Below are 22,190 nucleotides of genomic sequence, written 5' to 3' on the forward strand. Positions count from 1 at the left end.
CCCACATGCCGCGGAGCGACTAGGCCCGTGCGCCACAACTACTGAGCCTGCGCGTCTGGAGCCTGTGCTCCGCAACAAGAGATGCCGCGACAGTGAGAGGCCCGCGCACCGCGATGAAGAGTGGCCCCCGCTTGCCACAACTAGAGAAAGCCCTTGCACAGAAACGAAGACCCAACACAGCCATAAAAATAAATAAATTAAAAAAAAAAACTAATAAAAAAAAAAGAAAAAAGAAGACAAAATTGTACCTAGAATATTATAAAGGGGGAGGGGTATTAAAAAAAATGTGAAACCGAAACAGCCAATGTCACAATTTTTACATGCTTTTTCCCATTTTTTTTCTTTTTCTGGTGGCACTTTATGTTTTTGATAAAGAACACATTTACATTTTATAGGGAGAAATACAGTTGAAAATTCATGGATCCAAAAACAGTTGATTCTTACCTACCCACAAGGTGGAAAGGAGTCTAACCAGAGAAAAAACTTATGTTAACTGCTGCTTACTCATATTAGCTGGAAAACCAAAAAGGACAACTCTCAATTCTGTTGCTTCCTCTTATGAAAATGGAAACTGAGATCTCCAGGAATCAAGGCTGGATATATTCTTGTCATCTCAAATCCACTTGCCAAGCTGCTGTAGCTTCTCAAAGCAGCATAATTTTTTAAACTGATATAAACATCAAATGTAGTTGGGCATGGGGTCTACAACCTAAGGTACGTGGGAACCACATGCGGTGAATAAATAATAATTTGTGTTAAAACGGTGTGTAAGGGGGAGGGGGAGACAGTATGAATATCCTCAGAGATTTTTAATAAAAATAGAGTTTCCATTTTTCCCTTGAAAGCCGACTTTAAGGAAATGTGTAGAACTAAAAACGATTGCTGTGAGAAAAGACCATTCAGGGAAAGTTTCGATGTATTTAATGCTCATTAAATGGTCATTTATTCCCCTGTAATGTGAACTCTTTCTTCAGGAGAAACACTTAAGTGCTTCAAAAATTTGAGATAACAGCATCCCACTGTAGGTGACGACAGAAGCATTTATAAATTGCTCATTTTTGATGATTCTTCGAGTCTGAATAAATCAGAGAAATCTACATTTTCTTCTTGGTAACTGGGCTGTTAGGTAGAATAAAAACTCCTGCTCAGTAACCTGATGAATTCCAAGGGAATTCAAAGACCACCCAGCAGCATCTTAAACAAACAAACAAACAAAACCAAACCAAAGGAAAAAAAACTACTCCAGCTCACAGGCTGGAGCTCCAGCCCAGACTGTGAGTCGGAGCCAGCAGTCTCAGGCAAAGGGGATTTTGCCTGATTTTCCCCCAGACACTTCATCTGTTCCACAAAGGGATGAGGTGTGTACAACATGGACCCTGCCCTCTAGGGAATGGCAGTCTGGGGAGGTAAACAGAAAGCAGACTGACAAATACAACCTGGCCATGCTAAGTGCTATCATGGAGATGACAGGGGAGACCAGAGAGAAATGGGAGCAAGTCTCAAGCACACTAACGAACTAGTCATCTACTCTCACGCAACCTCACTGTCCTCGTGGTCATTTATGGTTTCTTCTGGAAAATTCTGCGTGTGGTTTAGCATGACTGTAACTGGCAGGGAAATATCACTCGTATTCATTCTCTCTCTCTCTCTCTCTAAAGGAAAGGTCACAGGAAAGAGCTGGGCGAACAAGAACCTGATCTGGGCTGAAAAGCTGGGTCCACAGGCGTTTGTACCAGCCTCTCCCACTTCTGCTGTTTGCTTAACAGTGCACTTGATTGACCCCAAAGGATGTTTGGGTTTATTTTGTTTCAATTTTTCTTTTGATCAGGGAAGATTAGGTGTAGGAAAATAACATCTCCCATTTCAGAGACAGGAACTCCACTAAGCCAGTTCTAACTCCCCACAAAAGGGGATAAAGAGGCCTGAACACAGGACCTCAGCATCCAACATACCCAACAACGTGCAAATACTCATGAGATCAGAGTGAACGTCTTCAAACTCTCAGAAATAGAAGAGCAGTGGGCCTCCCCCTGGTATTCCAGTTTGCGTGGGGCGGTATAATTTGGAACAGAGAATTAAGAGAAGCTAGGTTTAGAAACTGGGAGTCAGAATGACCTTGAGATCCCTGGCAGGGGTGGGGCACAGAGGGGAGGGGAAAGTGAACTTGAGAGGGAAAGGGAAAAAGTGTGGAAGGGGAGGTAGGAAAATCCCAAGACAAATCTGGGTTTTCATGTGATTTTTGTCTCACATGACATGGGTCACAGAAGCCTATCAGACAAACATTCACATGTTTTCTAAAATCTGCAGATGAATTACGTTTGGATGGCAATAACAGGTGGATGTCCCATTTAGTGACAAGGTAATAATACTGCTCATAAAGCTGAGTACTTTCTAGGAATCAGGACTTATACACACACACACACACACACACACACACACAGAGTTCAGTTAATCCTCAAAATGCCCTTGGGATATGGATATTATTTCCATTTTATAGATGAGAAAACTGAGTATCAAAGACTTGAAAGACCTAGTACAAGCCAGTATTTTACCCCAAGTCAGTCTTATGCCTACGCCCGTGTTCTGCACAGCTGGGCTGGGAGAAGGCCTGGAGCAATGGAGACTTGTTGTGGTCCCAAGCACCTCTGACTACAATTTACTGATGAATGAATCCCTGATGATGTTTAACGCGCAATCTAAAAGGGGTAAAAACCACGACCACCAAAGAACGTATCTGCATCAATTAAAACCCTGCCTACTGCTAGGCTGCTGTTTAGGACATTGGCCAGGTTCCCAGCACCTCGCCAGCAACATCCCAGAAGGAGAGCTGCCTTAGTTTGCAATCTCCCGAACCTCCACTTGCTCTACCTTTGCAATTAGTCAAAACTAATCAAAACGAAAATAAGTGAATCAGCTGTGAAATCCCTGTGCTTCACAGTGGGCTGTGTGGTGGGAGAGAGCACAGATGGAGTTTCCTTTTTAAAGGAAATGTTTTGGCACTAGCCTCTGTTAAGAGTTTTCCCTTGTTTCCATCTGGTTTTAGTATTGGAACGCGTACATGAGAGAATGGAAAAAGAAAATTCTGTTGGCGTGCGAAACCACTAGAAAAGCTAAAGCAGTCAACAGCACGTCCTCTAAATCCTTGGAGATTAAAACGCTTTGCACAAGGCATGTTGTCACATTGTTTTTAAGGAAGGGGAGAGTTCAGTTTCTTGGGTCCAGGCTTGTCCTGAAAAAAAATTTTAAAGACTGCACACTTGGGAGGGAGAGGGACCCAGATTTGAGTCTCAGCCTTATCACCATCTAGCTGTCTGCCCCTGGGCAGTGTGCCCGCCCACTTTAAACCTTGGCTATTTCAAGGAAAGTAGACAACAAAAGCCACACCACAAAGCTGTTGCCAGGATTAAATGATATCACATCTGTTAAGTGCTTTGTTCTCCGTTTTTGGAGTCCCCTATTCACAAGGCTTTAGCAAAGACAAATATTATTACTACCAGTTTTCTCAGGAAGAGATCTAGAACCATCAAGGAAACTCTAAAAAAATTTTAAGGCATCTACTTTTTTTTTTTACTGCATAACTGAAGAAAAGTTCATACAGGGCGGTATCCTTGTCAGGAGCCTCTCAGAATTTCCCTGGGGAACTGATTTTCTCTAAGACTCAAATACATCCGTTGACACTATCATTCTCCTGTGGGGCTTCCTTAACAGCCTAGATATTGGTGTAGAGGACTGTCACCTCCCAGCCCAAACCAACCAAGGCCTAAACTGGTAGGAAAGTAGAGTAATCGCGAAACATGATTATCTCTAAAGATGTGCGAGGGAGTGTGAGAAAAGATGCTTGGTTTGGGAAGTCCTCTCTCATATAACTCTTATGCCTAAGAGACAGACAGACAAACAGAGGAGCACAGTGTCTAAGGGAATACAGGCCTAGAATCAAACCACCTGGGTTTAAATCTGTTTTGTAACTCACAAACCGATGACCTTGGACCAGCCAATTGAATTCCGTATGCTCAGTTTCCTCATCTACAAAATGAGGATGGTACTGTTATCTACCTCATTGTCATAAGGATTAAATGAGTTAATATATGTAAAGGGCATAAAATCATGCCCAATATAAGAACTCAATAAATACTATTACTATTATTAGTATTATTACTACTCCTAATTCACAGGGGGACTGGTGCTTCTCTAACCTTATTGAGCACTGAAGCATGTGATGGGTTCATGGCAGGTGCTACACTGAAGGTCATTTACAAATGACACCTGGTGGCAACATCTGCTGAGCCAGAAAACACTGCAGAAGAAAACCCTCTCTACTTTTAACTTCATGTAACCAAGGATATCATTGCAAATGTTTTAATCCAATGTGTCTATGCACATGTCACAAAAGGGCCAAATTCTCAATGTAAAATATAATAGAAGATATTATATTTTTCTAAAATAAAAAAGGATGTACAAAGAATCATATAATCATGACACTGGAAATAACTTTGTTTTTGATTGCACTGTCTTCTAGAGCTACTTAAAGTTTTAGGGCTGGGTTTACACACCAAATCTCTATAATAAAGAGATAAAAAGCTTACCCTGATGTATATTCCAAAAGGAGGAGAGTCTATTACTCAAAAACCTCAGAAATGAGATAGAAGACACAGTACAGGTCAAAACTGTTCAACGTCTTTATGAATTTTGAAGAGTTAGGGAGAAACCTGTTCCTTAAAATATGGCTCACTCTACACCACAAGCCCTCCTGACCTATGTCAGAAAAAATGAGGTGCTGTGGCACTACAAGCATGGCCAATGGGGTCACAAGGACTGGGTGGATTTCTGTTACTTCAAAAGTGGTGACCCTGGGACATCACGACCTCTCTGATGAACACTGGTGCTTGCATCTGGGAAAAGAAGAATATACCACCTAACTGGGATAGGGATAGGGATGTTGTGAGGATTAACTGGAATGAAAACAAATAAAAAAACATACACAGGATGATTTTTATTTTCTTCTACATAATATCTGAAAGATTGGTATTTTCAATATTTACTACTTCTATAACAAAGTATAATAACAAATATATATCATCATTATAGTTGTTTTGTATTTCTTCTTTCACTACTAATATCTTCGTCCATCTCTGAGTTCAGTGTGGATTTCTTCATTTTTCCTGGATAAAATGTCTTGAAAAGTCAGCTCACTACTCCTGAATAAACCATTTCTATCAAGGTCAAATTTCATCTGTCTTGTATTTTTTCCTTCTCTCTCTTATAATATTTATAGACCTTGTGATGAGATCCTGTCTGACTTTAGAAAGTAGATAAAAAGAATTTCTTTCTTATGCCAGATCTCTGACAATTAACTTTGGTTACCCTAATCCAATAGCAACCTATACAAAATGTCCTCAAACCCTCATAATTGGCTTGAATGTCCATCTGGATTATTAACAACCTGAATTTCTCCCTATATGATACATATGAAACAAGAATGAAATTTGCTATAAAATTTCCAAGGGGGTTCAGAATCCTAGAACCTCAGGGCCTAAAAGAAGCTTTGAACTTGTCAACTGAGTTGAAATCCCAGAAAAATTCAGAGCTTTGACCATGGCTAGTCAAAAAGAAAAAGACTAAGATGTATTCTTTTGATAGAACTGAGTACCATAAATATATCATTATGTCAAGTATACCAATAAGACAACGCAGAGCATAACTCCCCAAGATAGTGAAACTTCTCAACCTTAGCTTCAGTAGCTCATGCATGACACTTTCAAGATACAGGTAAGTTTCCCCACTACCCCTAGTCCTGCATTAGTAGGGCCTAGGTGGAACCAGGCCATCCATAGAATTCTAGAGGTTATTCTAAGGAACACCCAGGACTGGCAACTACGGAGATAAAGAACAGTATTGCCAAGTCCTAGCCTCCTAATCCCCATCATTACCTTCCATGGGGATCCATTTACATAAATGATTTCATCAAAGATCATTCAGAACTTTTTTTTTTTAATAATAAAATTTTGCTCTCTACAAATCTAAAATCATTCTGAAAAGATTAAGATTCTCTGTTTTAAGAACAGAGAATGTTTTAATCACAAAAATTAAAGTTTATATAAGAGAATGTATTAATTACAAAAATTGAAGTTTCTTCACGCTCCTTCTATGGGGAGCAGCCAAGGAAAGATTTTTATCCACTTACGTATATGAAGGGTAGCATTATACATTATGCATATTGAATTAAAACAGGATCAGGAAAATAGATTTTAAACATGAAATTATGGAATGTTCAGTAGGTAACTGGCCTCTAATAGCAAATTGATATTAACTTCTTAGCATGCTTCTAGTGTAGTATTTTTTTTTTTTTTGATAGGTAAGAAGTGCATTTATTTAGAGAGAAACACTCTCCACAGACAGTGTCTAGTGTAGTATTATAGACCCAAATTTCATGGAGGGGGCAACTGATTATAGAAATAGTTGTAGGCAGAGCTTGCTTTACAGTTTGAATGAGTTAACAGCTCTAAGTTATAAATAAAGTCCATACTATCATCAAGTATTTAGTAAGCTATCCATTTACATAGCATCTTCCATTTAAGCATCTATTGTGTCTATACTCGGCAATGTGCCAGGTGCTATAAGGAACTATTGACACACAGATCAGATAGATGGAAGCACAGGTTTACATGATACACAGCTGCTTCTGTCTGAGGACTCAAAAGGCCATCTAGGATAACTTCTCATACCTTTAAGGGAGAGGGCTAGTTTCTGTCCATCTTACAGAGCAGACTGAGATAAGAAGGTTAATTAATTCTTATGATCATCCACAAGTGACTCTGTAAGACATTTTTTAGAATCAATTTTACCAAGATATATTTACAAATAATAAAATGCACCCATTTTAAGTGTGTAGTTTGATGAGTTGGTGGTTACTTGTGATACACCCAGGTAACCACCACCACAATCAACATATAGAACCCTTACACCGTTGCAAGAAATCCCCTCATGCTCCTTTGCAATCAATCACCAACTCCACCCCCTGGCAACCACCAATGGGCTTTCTGTCACTATAGCTTAAGTTCTGTCCATTCTAGAATTTCATATAAATAGAATCATACATCATGTTGTCTTTTCCGTTTTTTTTTCCCCCCACATAACACAAGGCTTTTGAGATTCATCCATGTTGCTGCACGTATTGGTAGTTCATGTAATTTCCAGGTAGCATTCCACTGCATAGTTATAAAAATAATTTTATTCACTCACATATAGATGGACATCTGAATTCTGATTTTTGGTTATTATAAATAAAACTGTTATGAACCCCTATGTACATGTCTTTATGTAGACATATGTTTTTATTTCTCTTGGGTAAATGCCTAGGAAAAGACTTGTTGAGTCATATAAATGCAAGTTTGACTTTATAAACAACTGTCAAATTGTTTACCAAAGCAATTCTATCATTTTTACATTCCCACCAGCAAAGTGTGAGAGCTCAAATTGCTCCACATGCTTGTCAACACTTGGTATTGTCAGCCTTTTTAATTGTAGCCATTGCTGAAAAGAGAAAGTGGAAAACAATGCTTTAAGAATGTTAATTACAGAGGCCTCTAAGTATGTAAGTATCTGCATACCATTCAAGAAGCCAGCCAGGAAGTCCAATGAGAAACAATCAAATTCTATCCCAAAGCTCCATGGATGAATTGGAGAGGTTATTTCTCTCCTTACACAATTATAGCTAAATAACTGAAGAAAGATCTTATTTCCCCTGCTGCAGCACCATTCTGGATTCCCCTAGAGGATATACAACCCGCTCTGAAAATAACAAGTCTCATGATCACAGGCCTCTCCCTCTCAGATTATAAACTCTGCCAAATACTGGTGGAAAAAAATTCACACAAAGAATCATTAGTAAAAGACATTGGGTATATAAAACACCCATGCTTACATGCATATGTTGGCAAACTTTTAAAGCTTTGATACTCTCCTCTTTAAAAAAAGAGTACCACTCTTTATGCTGTTTGAAAAGTGGTTAAAAATTATTTGTGGACATTGCCCTAATTTGGACAAATTTTGCCTATTCAAAATGGAGAGCTGGTTTTCATCAGCCAAGCCACAAGAGTTGAAGGGCTCAGACTCCCAGAAAGCATAGGAGGTTCACACTGATAGCAGGAAGGAACAGCTGTCACTCCAGGGCTCTGCTTTCACTTCACAGCCTCCTATGTGAGTTGAGCTACAAAGACTAAACAGGACTAAACAGGAGACAAGGATGAACTCAGAATCCAGTTCATCTTTCAAAGAAGCCGCCCTTCCTCTCCCTGGAATGCTCCCTGCACCCACACCATTTCTTTTCAGAACCAGTGAGGCCCTACTTTTCTTGCAGCTCTGGGTTCTCCCAACCAGGTCAAATCCTCCTCACACATGCTTTCACGTCACTATATTTTTCCTCTTTAACCTTTTCACAGTTAATAATTATGTTTATTTTAGTGAATAAAATATTAATGTCTACTGCTCCTTCCCCAACAAACAAGGTAAGCTTCATGAGTTTTTCTCCTAACTGAACCCCCAGCACCAAGAGTGCTCAGCACACAAAAAGTACTTAATAAATATGTGTGTAATTAATTAATTACTTGTTAATTAAAACAACACCTTATCAAAGATGTACTGATAGGCCTCTACGCTTTTCATGAGTTCGAAAATAAAGGTGGCTGCTTCTTTCTCAATTACGAGAAAAATCAAACTGCAAAAACACTGTGGGTGTCAAACTTGCCTGGCCTTCTCCTGCCCCAGTTTCCATTAAATCAGCTGCTTAAATGTCAGATCTGCTTTGCTAACCTATCCTCTCAAAATTCAAATCCATGAAAAGGATGAGACTTTTCAGAACTCAAGACTGTCCTCCATTAGAATGCAACAGAAAAGTAATTCTCATAGCTGCAGGCTTGAAACCTGAAGGTCTTGGTAATATGTAAAGGAAATGCAGTTATCCAGTAAGTCCCCGGTCATTATCTCCTATGGCAGGGGAAAGGGTCATGCTCTTTCACCGGGAGAGGGAATTAGAGGCCCCATTATCACTCTTGCAGACTGCATGATCAGAAAGAGGCTGACAATAACATGTGCCTAAAAGGCAAACAAAACCGCCCTTTTTTTCATCCACCTTTTCTGCAACTACTGGTCTTCAAGAAATCTCAATGAAACATTGAGAGAATGGAGGTTAATTAGAATATTATGGGTCCCTGCTCACCCCATGTTCAGCTCAGCCCAAACACAAAACAAAATTTCTTTTAATGCATTCTATTCCTTATTGGTATAAGCGGAAACTCTAGAATTCAAATTTAAAGATGTGGAAATATTTTTAAGACCTGAACCTCATTAACAAAATACTAGGAAGGTATTAGGAAAGGCTACTTCTTTAGATATTAATTGAGCCCCTATTATATATGGCAAGCACTGCTCAGCACACTAAAGGAATGCAAATGTCTTCCAACAGTCACCAAATCTTATTAACCTAATTGTTACTTGGAATTAAAGAGAGACCAATATTTCAAGGTCAATTCTCATTCTAACCATTGAAAAGGCATTCTTACCAAAGGGCTATATTTCCATTTTATTTAAAACTAAGATACAGTCCTATTATTATCTCTACGTGTCCTTTCTGGAAAAAAAGCTATTTCCACCTTGAAATAAATTCTGATAAACAAATGATCTGAGGCTTAATTTTTTTTAAAGAAAGCTAAAAATGGGTCCAAAAATAAAGTTTTATTCCCAGGCCACAACTGAAGAAAATTGGAAAAACGATGAATTAAGGTAAGCCTAATTCCTCCATTGCCCAGTTACAAGAAATATCAGAAATATTACAAATGCTCCATGTGCTCAGATTAGCGTCACCCATAGTTCCATGGAAAACTTATCCAAATTTCATCTCAAAAAACTTGGTATGAATTCACAGTAAGTCCCACAGATATCCTACAATCACAAACGCAAAGAGAAAAAAAGTAATCCCACAAAATTCTAAGCTTAGTAGAACAGATGTCTCTTCCTGACAAAGAACAGCTGTCAGGCAAAGCTGTGATTTATGAGCTGAGTCTACTTTCTCACATTCCATACAGTGTCAATATCTATCTTGAGACCAGCTATTACTGATTATTGGCAACTGTTAAGAAAAAGAAAAGTCAACGAAACTCAGGCTGCTGGTAGTAACAATTATGCAAATACCAGGAAGTGTTCTAAAACAAAAAATCTCAGAGGATAGCCCACTTTCTGTCAAGGCCCTAGTGAAGGAAAAGTATGGACAAACAGAAGTGTTTGCCAAACCCTTTACAGATGCTCTTAATGAAACTGAAAGGACATTAAAATTGCACTTCATTACCTTTCCATACTAGGCAACATCAAAAGCCAAGGTGCCATGAGTAAATAAGGATCAAAGAAGGTAACAGAGAAACAGGAAAGGAATGGAAAGGCAGGTGTATCCAAACCTTGGTCTATAACCCTCCTGGATACCTTAGAATTAACTGCTTTAAAACAGAAGTTGTTTTAATAATATTCATATCTGATTTTCATTACCTGACAGGCAGATGTAAGTTAAATATTCGCCTTGACCTCCAGTTGCCAAGAAAGGAATCTTTTTCTTTGTCCTCCTCTTGACTTGGACAGCTCCCAGCATCCTTTCATCAAGAGGTGCAAAAATTTCCTTGCTGATGGCAGACTTGGCACTCATTGTTGACCAAGCAAGCAGGGCACGCAGTGAGTTTTCTAAAGAAAAAGAAAAGGCAAGCTGGAGTTGGCAGTATTATAAGGGCTCGTGTAAGAATGAGCAGCAGGTATGATCCAGCAATCCCACTCCTGGGCAAATAGCCAGAAAAGATGAAAACTCTATTTCAAAAAGATACATGCACCCCAATGTTCATAGCAATACTATTTACAATAGTCAAGACATGGAAGCAATGTAAACGTCTATCCACAGATGAATGGATAAAGAAGATGTGGTGTACACGCATAATGGAAAACTACTCAGCCATAAAAAACAATGAAATAATGCCATTTGCAGCAATATGGATGGACCTAGAGATTATCATACTATGTGAAGTAAGTCAGAGAAGGACAAATATCACATGATATCACTTATATGTGGAATCTAAATAAATGATATAAATGAACTTATTTATAAAACATAAACAGACTCATAGACATAGAAAACAAACTTATGGTTACCAAAGGGGAAGGAAGGGAGGGAGGGATAAATTGGAAATTTGGGATTAACAGAAACACACTACTATATATAAAATTAGATAAACAACAAGTACCTACTCTATAGCACAGGGAACTATATTCAATATCTTGTAATACCCTATAATGGAATATATATATATATATATATATATATATGTGTGTGTGTGTGTGTGTGTGTGTGTGTGTGTGTGTAACTGGATCACTTTGCTGTACATCTAGAACACTGTAAATCAACTAAAATAAAAAAAAAAGAATGAGCAGCAAGTTGATTCACACATGAAGCAATTTTCAATTTGTGGTTTAACCTCTCACTTGCTTGAAATGCACTATAGAATCATTAAAAGTAAGGCCTTTACATTTGTAATAACTGTGAAAAAACTCAAACAAAAAAGGAATACAGATTTACTCGCTGAAAATGACAAACGCGATGCGAGATGAGCTAAAAATCTCACATTTTAGATGATCTAAAAATCTTTAAAGTCAAGAGGTTCTTTATGCAACTTCAAAATCTCCTTTAACTCTAATGTAAATCCATTTCCCTAATTCTATTCATAGCAGAAATAATTATATCATCTTCCACATAATAACTATATATGCAACAGAAGACCATTAATTTAGTCACCCTTCAGCTGCTTTGGATCAGGCTAAGTAATTAATCCTTATTTATTAGCCTCTTTCAACGGGTCCTATTTTCCATTGCTCCTCTGCCTCTCATTGCCATGCTCTGGACCCTCGCCAAATTCTCCACAGTTTCCTTCAGCCAAAGTGGACACAGAATTCTAAAAAAATGTCTGACTAATGCCAAGTATTTTGGAAATGTTACCCAGCAGTCCCCACATGGTATGCTCCTGTGGTTAACTGGCAGTGTGTGCCCAATAATTAAGAAAATAAAGCATCATGTTGCTGACTCCCAATGAGTCCCCCCCTCCTCACCCCTCAAATTTACATATACGCAGTCCCCATGTTATATTTAGCTTTCCAAAGTTGTACTTCCCTAAAGGTCTTGATTCTGCTTATTTGCGTCTATTATATTCAAGGTCAATCTGAATTTTAACCCTGCATCATCCAAAAACTCAGCTGCAACTTGAGTAAATGAGTAAATGTTTTCTATTCCATCATCCTAGTCAGAGACTATGTCTTAAGCAGTAACCAACATTTGCTCAAGCAATTAACAAATCAGAACTAAAGGTGCAGAGAAGGCCAATGGGTTCGTCATGCAGGTTGTACAGAGTATTCAGAGATCCTGCAGAGGGATCAATAGCACAGCTATATATGGTAACAGTAGCTCAAAGAGCTGATCAACCTGCTGTAAAATCGAGCCAGTTGGTAAACAAACACCTATTACCTGCCACCTCAATGCTCAGTATAGAGATATAAGAAATAACTAAGATATGCTCCCCGCTCTCCAGGAGTTGACTACTGACTACATCAAAGGTTTCCCTTAAATCCAGATGATTTACGATGGAAGACCATGAAACATCCTTCCCAGTGCAAGATTCACAAATGCTACCCACACAGCTGTCCACCTCTAACTGGTCCCACACCTGTAACCTCATGGTAGGAAAGAGATATATTAAAAAAGAACCTTCCCCTGGTTAAAGAAATTTCTTGTGGTTTCAGTTCTGTAGTAGGTTTTCTTAGAGGCAGCAAGAATAAAGAATACATAGTGTTGGTGTTTATTATCTATCTATACCTCTGTCTATACATTATAGATCTATGCCCAGATCTATGTGCTCAGATCATGCCATTTTATCATTGCCACCAGGTTCTTCATACTAGCTGAGTACAAAATGATGACGGAGTTTCTCAATGTGCTGACCTCTAACCGACACCCTGTGATTTCCTAGAAGTTACCAAACAGAATTTCCCCCACTGCCATTTACCCCATGACTTCGCTATGCAGGGTGTTATAATTTACAGGGACATTTTTTTAAAAAGAGAGAAACTAGTTCTTTTCTAGCTCCAAGGCCTCTCACCTCTCAGCATTTGGGGACACGTGGAAAAGAAAGCCAGTAGTAGCACGGTGGCTTCAAACGTCCTATAAAAGCAATGTAGAAAGAAAGTCATCTTCCCAAACTCATCAGGCATTCTCTAACCGGAGCCTTCCCAACTGTGGCAAGGCTTTTGCTTTTCCAACTCAGATTCACATTTTTCAAAACTTGTGGTTAAAAGAAATAGAAAGCTATCGTTGTATTATGCAAAATCTGTCAGAGAAAAAAAAAGAAAAGGAACAACATGCATGTGCTATTAAATTTTCAGGGAATCTTGCTCTTCTTTTGAAAAACTGGTAAGAAATGGAAATGGCCTTTTGTTGTTTTTTTTGTATGGATATTCAGCAGCCAAGAACAAAAGAGAGAAAAAAAGAGGAAAAATAAAACCAGTAACTTCACTGACCACAAGTTTGGAATCAGACAAACTTGGGTTCAAATCTTATTTCCAAAACTGAAGACCTATATGTGGGTAAATCTCTTAAAATTCAGACCCTCAGTTTACTCCCTGCATCATGGAGAGAGCTTCACCTAGTTCACGGAAGCACTGAAAGAATTAGATGAAACAATGCATGCAAATCACTTATTCTGGTGCCTGAATCATAATGAATGCTTAAAATGGAAAATTTTTATTAACTCTCCTACTAAGATATGAAAAATAAAAGACCCTCTGAACTTGCAGAGACTGAGTAAATGTAGCCATCCATACCAGAAGGTATTTGTAAAAGAGAAACTCGATTTTATTTACCAAAGCTTTGCTTTTCTCACTCACGGGTATGAAACCCTCTAAATATGGATAAACAGTCTAACATATGGAGGGCTCTGTATAAAGTGTTATCAGGATGAGCTATTTATAGGTTTCACCCTCAGGAAACTCACTTGCAAGAGACTATCAGGCTCATTTTTATGGGAAATTGTCTGAAGTTTTTGTCCAGGCCGAGGATAGTAACAAGCCTGGGAGCACGTGTGTATGTTTTTGATGCCACCTGGAAATGGGAATGGACAGTGGATTAGAAGAGAAAGAATCAGAACGTAAAAGGGGGAGTAATGTAGCTTCATGGAAATAATCTATGCGTGTCTCCCAAACCTGACTGCACATCTGAACTCGGCAAGGAGAGCTTTTCAAAAATGCAGACCCCTGGGCCCCTCCTTTACCCCCACCAAATAAGAATCTTGGGATCTGTAGTTTAAACAACTCTCTAACTGCAGCCATCCTGACACCTAAGTGAAAAGCTGAGAGCCTAAGGAGGAACCGTGGGGATGGAAAGGAGTGTATTCTCAGGACAGAATACAGGAAGAGAACGTACAGGACTTTTTCTCTCCATTCAACCAAGCAGATTTCTCAGGTCTTCGATCTTCCTACTGGTAAATCAATGTCCAGCCCACAGCTGGACCGCTTTGTAAGGAAAACAAGATGAATACACAGCGATGGTACACCACTGACCACGGTTACTCCAACCTACATCACCCTGAAGGGGAGCCGCCCCAAGATATTCTGCTTTAGTATATTGATTGTTTTGAGCCAAAGGCATCTGAAAAACAGCAAATGTGGGGACAGGCTTTCTCTGAATTCCCTTTATCTGTCTAAAGACAGATCCTCCAAAAGGAACTCGGTTGTTATAAATCCCCTCTCCAGGAGTTTCATCCACCAGAGAAGACTGATTCTTGTCACAGGACAGTAGACTAGAAGTCGACACCACACTCAGACACACTCTGTCACAAACTGTCACACCTCCCATCTAGTCTTGTAAGGGCCCATTCATCTTTTCTAAAAATCTTTTTCTCTCCCCTAAGAGGTCTACACCCCATCCCCCTTCCCTAATAAGATGGTATTTAATCCTGAATTCTAAGCCACCTTGGGAATTATTCATTTTTCCCAGGGTATCTCCCACGTATACACAAGGTATACACGTTAATAAACTTCTGATTGGTTTTCTCTTGTTAATCTGTCTTTTATTACAGGGGTCTCAGCTAAGAACTCAGAAGAGTAAAGGGAAAATTATTTTTCCTCCCCTACAACCCATGGAAGTTTTCTCTCTTCCTGGTCCATGGCTTCTAAAGGCTATAATTACAAAGCTTTCCCATCCAAGAAACCAACCTACAATATGATTTGCAAGTCAAAGCAGCTGGCTGCCTTAAGTGGTAGTTTTGGAAACTAATCACAGTTAGCTTTCCTCTCCCTCAAGCTTTTTCATCTATCTTCTTCTCCCTTTAAGCCATCTAACCCATAACCACTTTTGTCAGCACATGGTTATGGTAGTGAGATGGTCCTCCACCTACCATCCTCCTCTCCAGGAGCAGCTGTAAACTCCAAGGACCGCACGGAGGAGGCAGATGAAGTACGTAAGTTAAGGGGTAGAGAAGTAAGATGTCTTTGCATTCCAACATTAACATTTTCCATTTCCAGTACTTGAACTGACACGTGTCCTCTGTGGTCAAAAGACAAGGAGGAGTGGTAGGAACTCATTAAAACCGCAGATGACCTGTGGTGGTGCACTCATCATCCTGCAGGTGGGTCGAAGGCGGTGGGGCTGACAGGGCTTAAATATTTCTCACCTGAGAGGTAAGCGCCGCCTCTGGTGAAACAGAGGCGCCATTTATTTAGCTTAATATTATTAGATAACAGATTCTCTAACCTCATTCACTTGCCACGCTTCACATGCAATCTTCTGATCATGGTATGGCACTGGTTATGCCAACACAAGTAATCTGGACTGTATGACGATTATATTCCCATTGCCAACAAGTAACCAGAATGCCTGGTTTTAGACCTCACCCTCTTAAACTAGTTACTATGACTCAACCCTGAGGTAGATGCACTCAAAACCAGCCGATATCAAGTTTCAGAATTCTCCAAGTTAACAGCAAACAGGATATCATCCCAGAACACTTTTGGGGAGAATCAGCTGGTCTCTACTAGTGCATGGGAACTCTAGTGAGGTGACCTCAAATAACTTAGAAATAAGAGAAATAAGGTTATTCTCTAAGATAGGACTTCTCTACATTGCCACTTTGTTTTCGAAATTCTACAAACGCAACTTGACTCCCGCCTTTAATTGGATGACACTAATCATGCACCCAGATCCCATTGCCTTCCTGGTTTTAAATCCATGTGTCTAGCTGGCAACTGAGCATTTCCACTAAGAGTTAATTTAGACTCAGTCTTGTCTCTCAAACCCTCCAAGTCCCCATAACAACTAACCAATTACCAAGTTCTGTAGATCCAATTTAATATTTCTGGGCTCCACCAGATCCTCTTCATCCTCACATCCTCTACCTTAATTCGGATCCCCATCGTCCCTGGTTTGAATGATTTGGATGCCTCCTAAAAGGGTTCTCATGCCACTCCCATCTTGCTACCATTGTCCCTCTACACTGTCCAAGGTAATATTCTAAAGGATAAATATGATTCAAGTATAACTGTATTCAACTGTTTCTACTCCATGCCTCATGTCCTGAAAGAGAAACACAATTACCTTGACAAGGAACTGGGGAATGTTATAAATATTGAGGTCAAAGTAGAGAAATGTTAAATTGCTTCCCTTAAACTCCACAGTATTTAAGTACTAAATGTTACAAGTCAGATGTTATTACACAGTCATTAAACTTAGAGATAATCTAAAAATGTTAATTGTACTCCAAAATCCAAAAACTTCACTTAGTAGCCAGAAAATATGCAACTTGTTAGGCAGTAAAAATCAATTTTATTTTTTCTTGTTTCATAAATTAAGACCAATGAGATAATTTGAGGTCAATTTAGCTACTTTATAAAAACTTACTCAAGTAAGGGTTACTGATTATTATAAATATGCAATTCTACTTCTACTTAGACAACTTTACTCTTGGATAAGATAGTTCTCAAGATGAAAACTTTAGTCTATCCATAGCATGTAAGCATGAGGATAAATTAAATAAATTAGACGAAAGTTTCAAACTACCAGCCAATTTTTCCATGTACTTCAACTATTACTCTCAACTAAAAGTTCTTATAAATAGAATCTAAAAGGGGAGTCAGATATGCCACTAGACTAGACAGATAACTTTAATCTGGTGATACCATTCAAAGTTGAAAATTGCAATCACTATGAGTTCATCATTCTTTCTGGTAGAAACAACAAGGGCTAAGGAAGGGGCTTGCCAATGGTATAAAACCAGAAGGGGATGGCAGACCAAGAACCCATACTTAAGATTTCACAAGATTTACAAAGATTGAGACTAAATCAATAAGTCATACAGCAAATCTGCTAAAACTATCCTAGAAAGAGCCAGAAACTTACAAACAGGAAAAATAAAAATTTTAAGTATATGTATAAAAGCTAAAAATATTCTCTATTCTGCTAGAAAAATATTTGGAGATAGGCCAAAAAATATATTAAAGGGGGAATTCCAAACAAAGACTGTGTACATCAACATCAACTGGGGTGCCCAGGTCTTGCTCACACAAATTCAGGGGACCTGGGGGGCAAGGTCTGGGATTTGTTTTCTTTATGATATCTTTGATTTATTCCACTGTACAACCAGGTCCAGATCCACTGTCTCTGGGTTTTTGGTTTTTCTCTGTATTTAATGAATTATTTATAAAATAAAGACTCCGTAAACCTTTTTTGAGAGTACATGGCAGATGCTCTGTAAAGCTCTAGTAATGAGTCACTGAGGTTTGTACAGCACTTCATGATTTACAAAACACCTCCACGCAATCCCAAGTATACAATCAAGACAGCTGCTAAATGCATCTTCCAAAGCTTGCTCTTTTTGTAAATTAGAATCTTTAGGTATGTGCATTTATGAATGGTAAACTATGCCATTTTTAACACACCCCTATGGGTCTCAGGATTATGAAGAAGTTATAAATCCTCTCTTATAGAGATTAGTATTTGAACTGAAACCTTTAGAACCAGCAACTCCACTACTAGAGGAAAAGGAAATGCTGTGTGTATTATACATGATGCATGCTTACTTCAGATCCATTTTTAAGAGCAAAACATTATAAACAACCTAAATACCCAACACTATTCAATCTACATTGTTAAAATGCAGTATAGCCCTTCAACCCAATGGACTATCACATAACCTTTCAAAATCATGGCACAGATATATAGATACTAACTTGAAAAAAATGACATACTACAGAGTGAAAACAAGGAATTTACAAAACAGAAAATGAGCTCATGAATGTAAACTTATATGTGTGTACTGATATGCATAAAGAGATTTCTAGAAAAACGTCTGCCAAAATGTTAATATGATTATGTCTGGATTTTGAAACAAAGAAAAATAGGTCCAAGATTCTGCAGGGCAGTATTCTTATTCCACTATAACTTGACTAGAGTGTTCCTTAAAAAAATTTGTTTTTGAGGTACTCTCTTTTTCCCCAAACTGGAAGATATACCAACATTTATTTTACTGAGATCCAATTATCAGTCTGCCCTACTCTCTTTTCAACTCCAGTCCAGGCATGGTGTTGGGAATCCCAAAGGTGAAAGCGGATAAATTTCCACCTTCAAAGAGTTGTGAGAAGGGAGAGCAGATGTCGTGAATGAGGCCTAGAAGTGATTTTTGGTGAGAAGAAAACGTCACCTTTCCTCTGAGCAAATGCAGCTCCATGCCGGAACCCACGACCTGGTGAGCAGAATGCCAGCCAGATGTCCACTTGCACCTGCTCCCTTGGACACAATCGTTGGAGCAGTGCAAAAGCAGCACAACCACACACAGCAACCCTGGTCATGACGCTTAGCTCCTTAAAGAAGGAAAAGAAGCTCTTTTTTACCATCAGGCTACCAAATACCATAAGACCTGGCTGGCTTTCTCTTCCGTGTATATACTAACCCTCCTCTTGTATGAGACATTATGTTCACAGGATCCTCCAAGCCGGTGACTCATGTCTGCTTCAATTATAAATCTAGACCATTGTCATCTCCTCTTTCCTTGTTTATATGTTCAGTAAGCACATTCTTCTTGTAGGCTTAACATCCAAAGAACAAACCCTTCTCTGCACCCAGACTACAAGACCTGTGTTTACACAAGTTTATTTACGTGGTGGGTGGACTTTTTAGCCGCCTTGTCGATCACTTCCTAACTTTAACAGATGATATGACAAAGCCAAAAAATAACATTACCAAGAACAAAAAAAGGCTGCTGGGAATACACCATTTGGAGGATTTGTTGAGGGATTTATTCTGTAATAGAACCTCCACATTCACAAGTTTAAATTTCCAGGATCAGCTAAGTTGGTTCTACAGTACCCATATACCGACTCCACAGTGATGGGGAGAAATAAAGTACCAAAGGGAAGGGCAGGCTGGGGTGCACTCACTGGATTATGACAGAACTATTGATCCAAAGTGTGAGGCAGGCCTTAAAAATGAGTTTAAGCATATCAAAGAAAGAACAAAGGGTTATAAGGGAAAATGAACCAAAAGGAGTTCCAATTGTTGGCATCTCCCAATTTTCGAGTACTCATGTCATTGTGGTGGCCGACAGCTAGTTGGCAAACTAACAAAACAATATGTTGGCCTGAGAGCATTGTTTATTAACAACACTCATAATAGAGAAATCTATTCCAACCAAATATGGACCAAGCCACATGAAGATTGACAACATGAAAATAAACATTTTAATTGTGTGCCACGCTCTGTACTGATTGCTGAATTAGTGTGCTGCTTCTACTTACACTGAAGATAAAACAACGGGGGAAACACTGAACCCACACATGAAAGGAAGTGGAAGACAGTGTGGTTCAGGTGTTTTCTCTTTTTGATGTATACAGAAGTTTACAACAGAAGTTTTGGATTAAAAAATAAAGACCAGGGGCTTCCCTGGTGGCGCAGTGGTTGAGAGTCTGCCTGCTAGTGCGGGGGACACGGGTTCGAGCCCTGGTCTGGGGGGATCCCACATGCCGCGGAGCGGCTGGGCCCGTGAGCCACGGCTGCTGAGCCTGCGCTTCTGGAGCCTGTGCCCCGCGACGGGAGGGGCCGCGATGGTGAGAGGCCCGCGCACCGCGATGAAGAGCGGTCCCCGCACCGCGATGAAGAGTGGTCCCCACTTGCCGCAACTGGAGAAAGCCCTCGCACGAACCGAGGACCCAGCACAGCCAAAAATAAATAAATGAATAAAAAAAAGAAAAAAAAAAAAAAATAAAGACCAAACATATCAACCATTAAAAACAAACAAATCAATGAACAAATCCTCCAGCAAGCATAAAACGAGCCTTTTATATCAGATGTTTGTTAACTCAAATCTTAGGTAAATTATAAATTCTCTTGATTCAGCTATTTCTGTTTTAGAACAGACCTGGAATATAACACTAAAAAGGTAATAAACCTTTAAAAAGACCCTCCAATTTTAAGTGTATGAAACCTACAAGAACCAAAAAAAGTAGTTGAAACAAGTTTATATATTTTCTAAAAATCGGAGCAAAACTTCTCAAAATAGTCTCTAAATCATCAATTCTGAGAGTATTTCCTACTTGAATCCCTTATTTGGAGAATATCATCACTTTATAATTTCTTGAGAGAGTTTCAATTAGTTTTCTGTAATTGACATTTTATCAGTGTTGTACTCTGACATGAAGTCCTTCACAGCAATGAGGGGCAGAGAAGAAATGTGACACATCCAGAAGCCCTGTTATACATATTTACACTGTCAACTTAAAAGACTAAGGACTCTGTCCTTCAATGGCTCAATTTCACAAATGAGATTTTCAATAAGGTCATTAAACTCTTCCCATACGGATCAAGCCAAGGATTGTCATTTCAACTTTAATCAGTCTCCCCAACAATCAAGTTCATGATTTTGTGCCTGTGCAGTGTAATCTGAATGGTGCTGAAAAAGATTCCCTCCTAGCCTCCAAAAGCTTTTCCCGTCAGCACCTCAAATTCCGACAGGAGATGCGTACACTTAAACATGTGACTTTGGTATCTGAAAGTCCTCATTAATACATTTTTATATGGGAGAGAGGAGGGTGAGATTCCATTTTATAGATGAGGAAACTAAAGCTCAGAGTAGTTAAGTAAGTTGCTCTAGATCATGCAGCTTTTCAAGGGCAGAGCTAGGATTTGAACCTAGGAAGCGTGATACTAGTAGTCTTTGCTCTCCCTATCTCCTATTGAAGAAATGAAAAAGGTAGGAAGAGATGAGATAGAAATACATTCCAGGGCTTCCCTGGTGGCGCAGTGGATAGGAGTCTGCCTGCCAATGCAGGCGACACAGGTTCGATCCCTGGTCTGGGAAGATCCCACATGCCGTGGAGCAACTAGGCCCGCGAGCCACAGCTACTGAGCCTGTGCTCTAGAGCCCGCAAGCCACTGTTACTGAGCCCGTGTGCCACAACTGCTGAGGCCCGCATGCCTGGAGCCTGTGTTCCACAACAAGAGAGGCCACCGCAGTGAGAAGCCTGCACACCACAATGAAGAGTGGCCCTCGCTCGCCGCAACGAGAGAAAGCCCGCGTGTAGCAATGAAGACCCAACACAGCCAAAAATAAATAAATAAAATTTAAAAAAAAAAAAAAAAAGAAATACATTCCAGGTAAATCAAGACAAATTCATCTGCTTCACAGTTTTGCCTCTGATCAGCCTTGCTTTCGGGTGGACAAGATACTGTCATCATACCTGCCCAGCTACTACAAAGATAACGAGTCAGGCTGGAGTTTGAAGTCGTTCTATCCGGATATCTGCTCATCTTGGGTGTGCAGGTCATGCTGTGAAACTGGCAAAGAGGATCACGTAATCTAGTTAGAATAGAGCTTGTTTTGATTCCACAGATGAAAATTGGGGAGTTCAGAATACATTAGCTGAGAGTCTGTGATAAAGCTCTATCTCCACAAACAGGACAATGCCCACCAAAGCCTCATCACAGCTGTTTGTCACCCTCCTTTGGAGACCAGCCGTTTATAACAGGAGTCAACTCCTGGGAGGATCTTGGATGGCTGCCACCAGGCAGTTTTATGAACCTTGCAGGCTATTTTCCAAACCGGAAAAGGCTTAAAAATGAAAGGCACATATTT

The 22,190-nt window shown here is 39.4% G+C and overlaps 1 protein-coding gene across 8 annotated transcripts in view; it reads right to left on the reverse strand.

The window, feature by feature from the left end:
* Positions 1 to 22,190, reverse strand: part of STXBP6 (syntaxin binding protein 6) — a 335,859-nt gene that overhangs the window by 191,511 nt on the left and 122,158 nt on the right. For all 8 annotated transcript variants that reach the window (XM_057544156.1, XM_057544157.1, XM_057544154.1 and 5 more), the window contains one exon: positions 10,534 to 10,722. In XM_057544156.1, coding sequence (XP_057400139.1) covers positions 10,534 to 10,687 — 154 coding nt within the window. In that variant the 5' untranslated portion in view covers positions 10,688 to 10,722. The remainder of the gene's footprint in view (positions 1 to 10,533; positions 10,723 to 22,190) is intronic.

The sequence above is a fragment of the Balaenoptera acutorostrata genome, chromosome 3, assembly GCF_949987535.1.
Source record: "Balaenoptera acutorostrata chromosome 3, mBalAcu1.1, whole genome shotgun sequence".
Taxonomy (NCBI): domain Eukaryota; kingdom Metazoa; phylum Chordata; class Mammalia; order Artiodactyla; family Balaenopteridae; genus Balaenoptera; species Balaenoptera acutorostrata.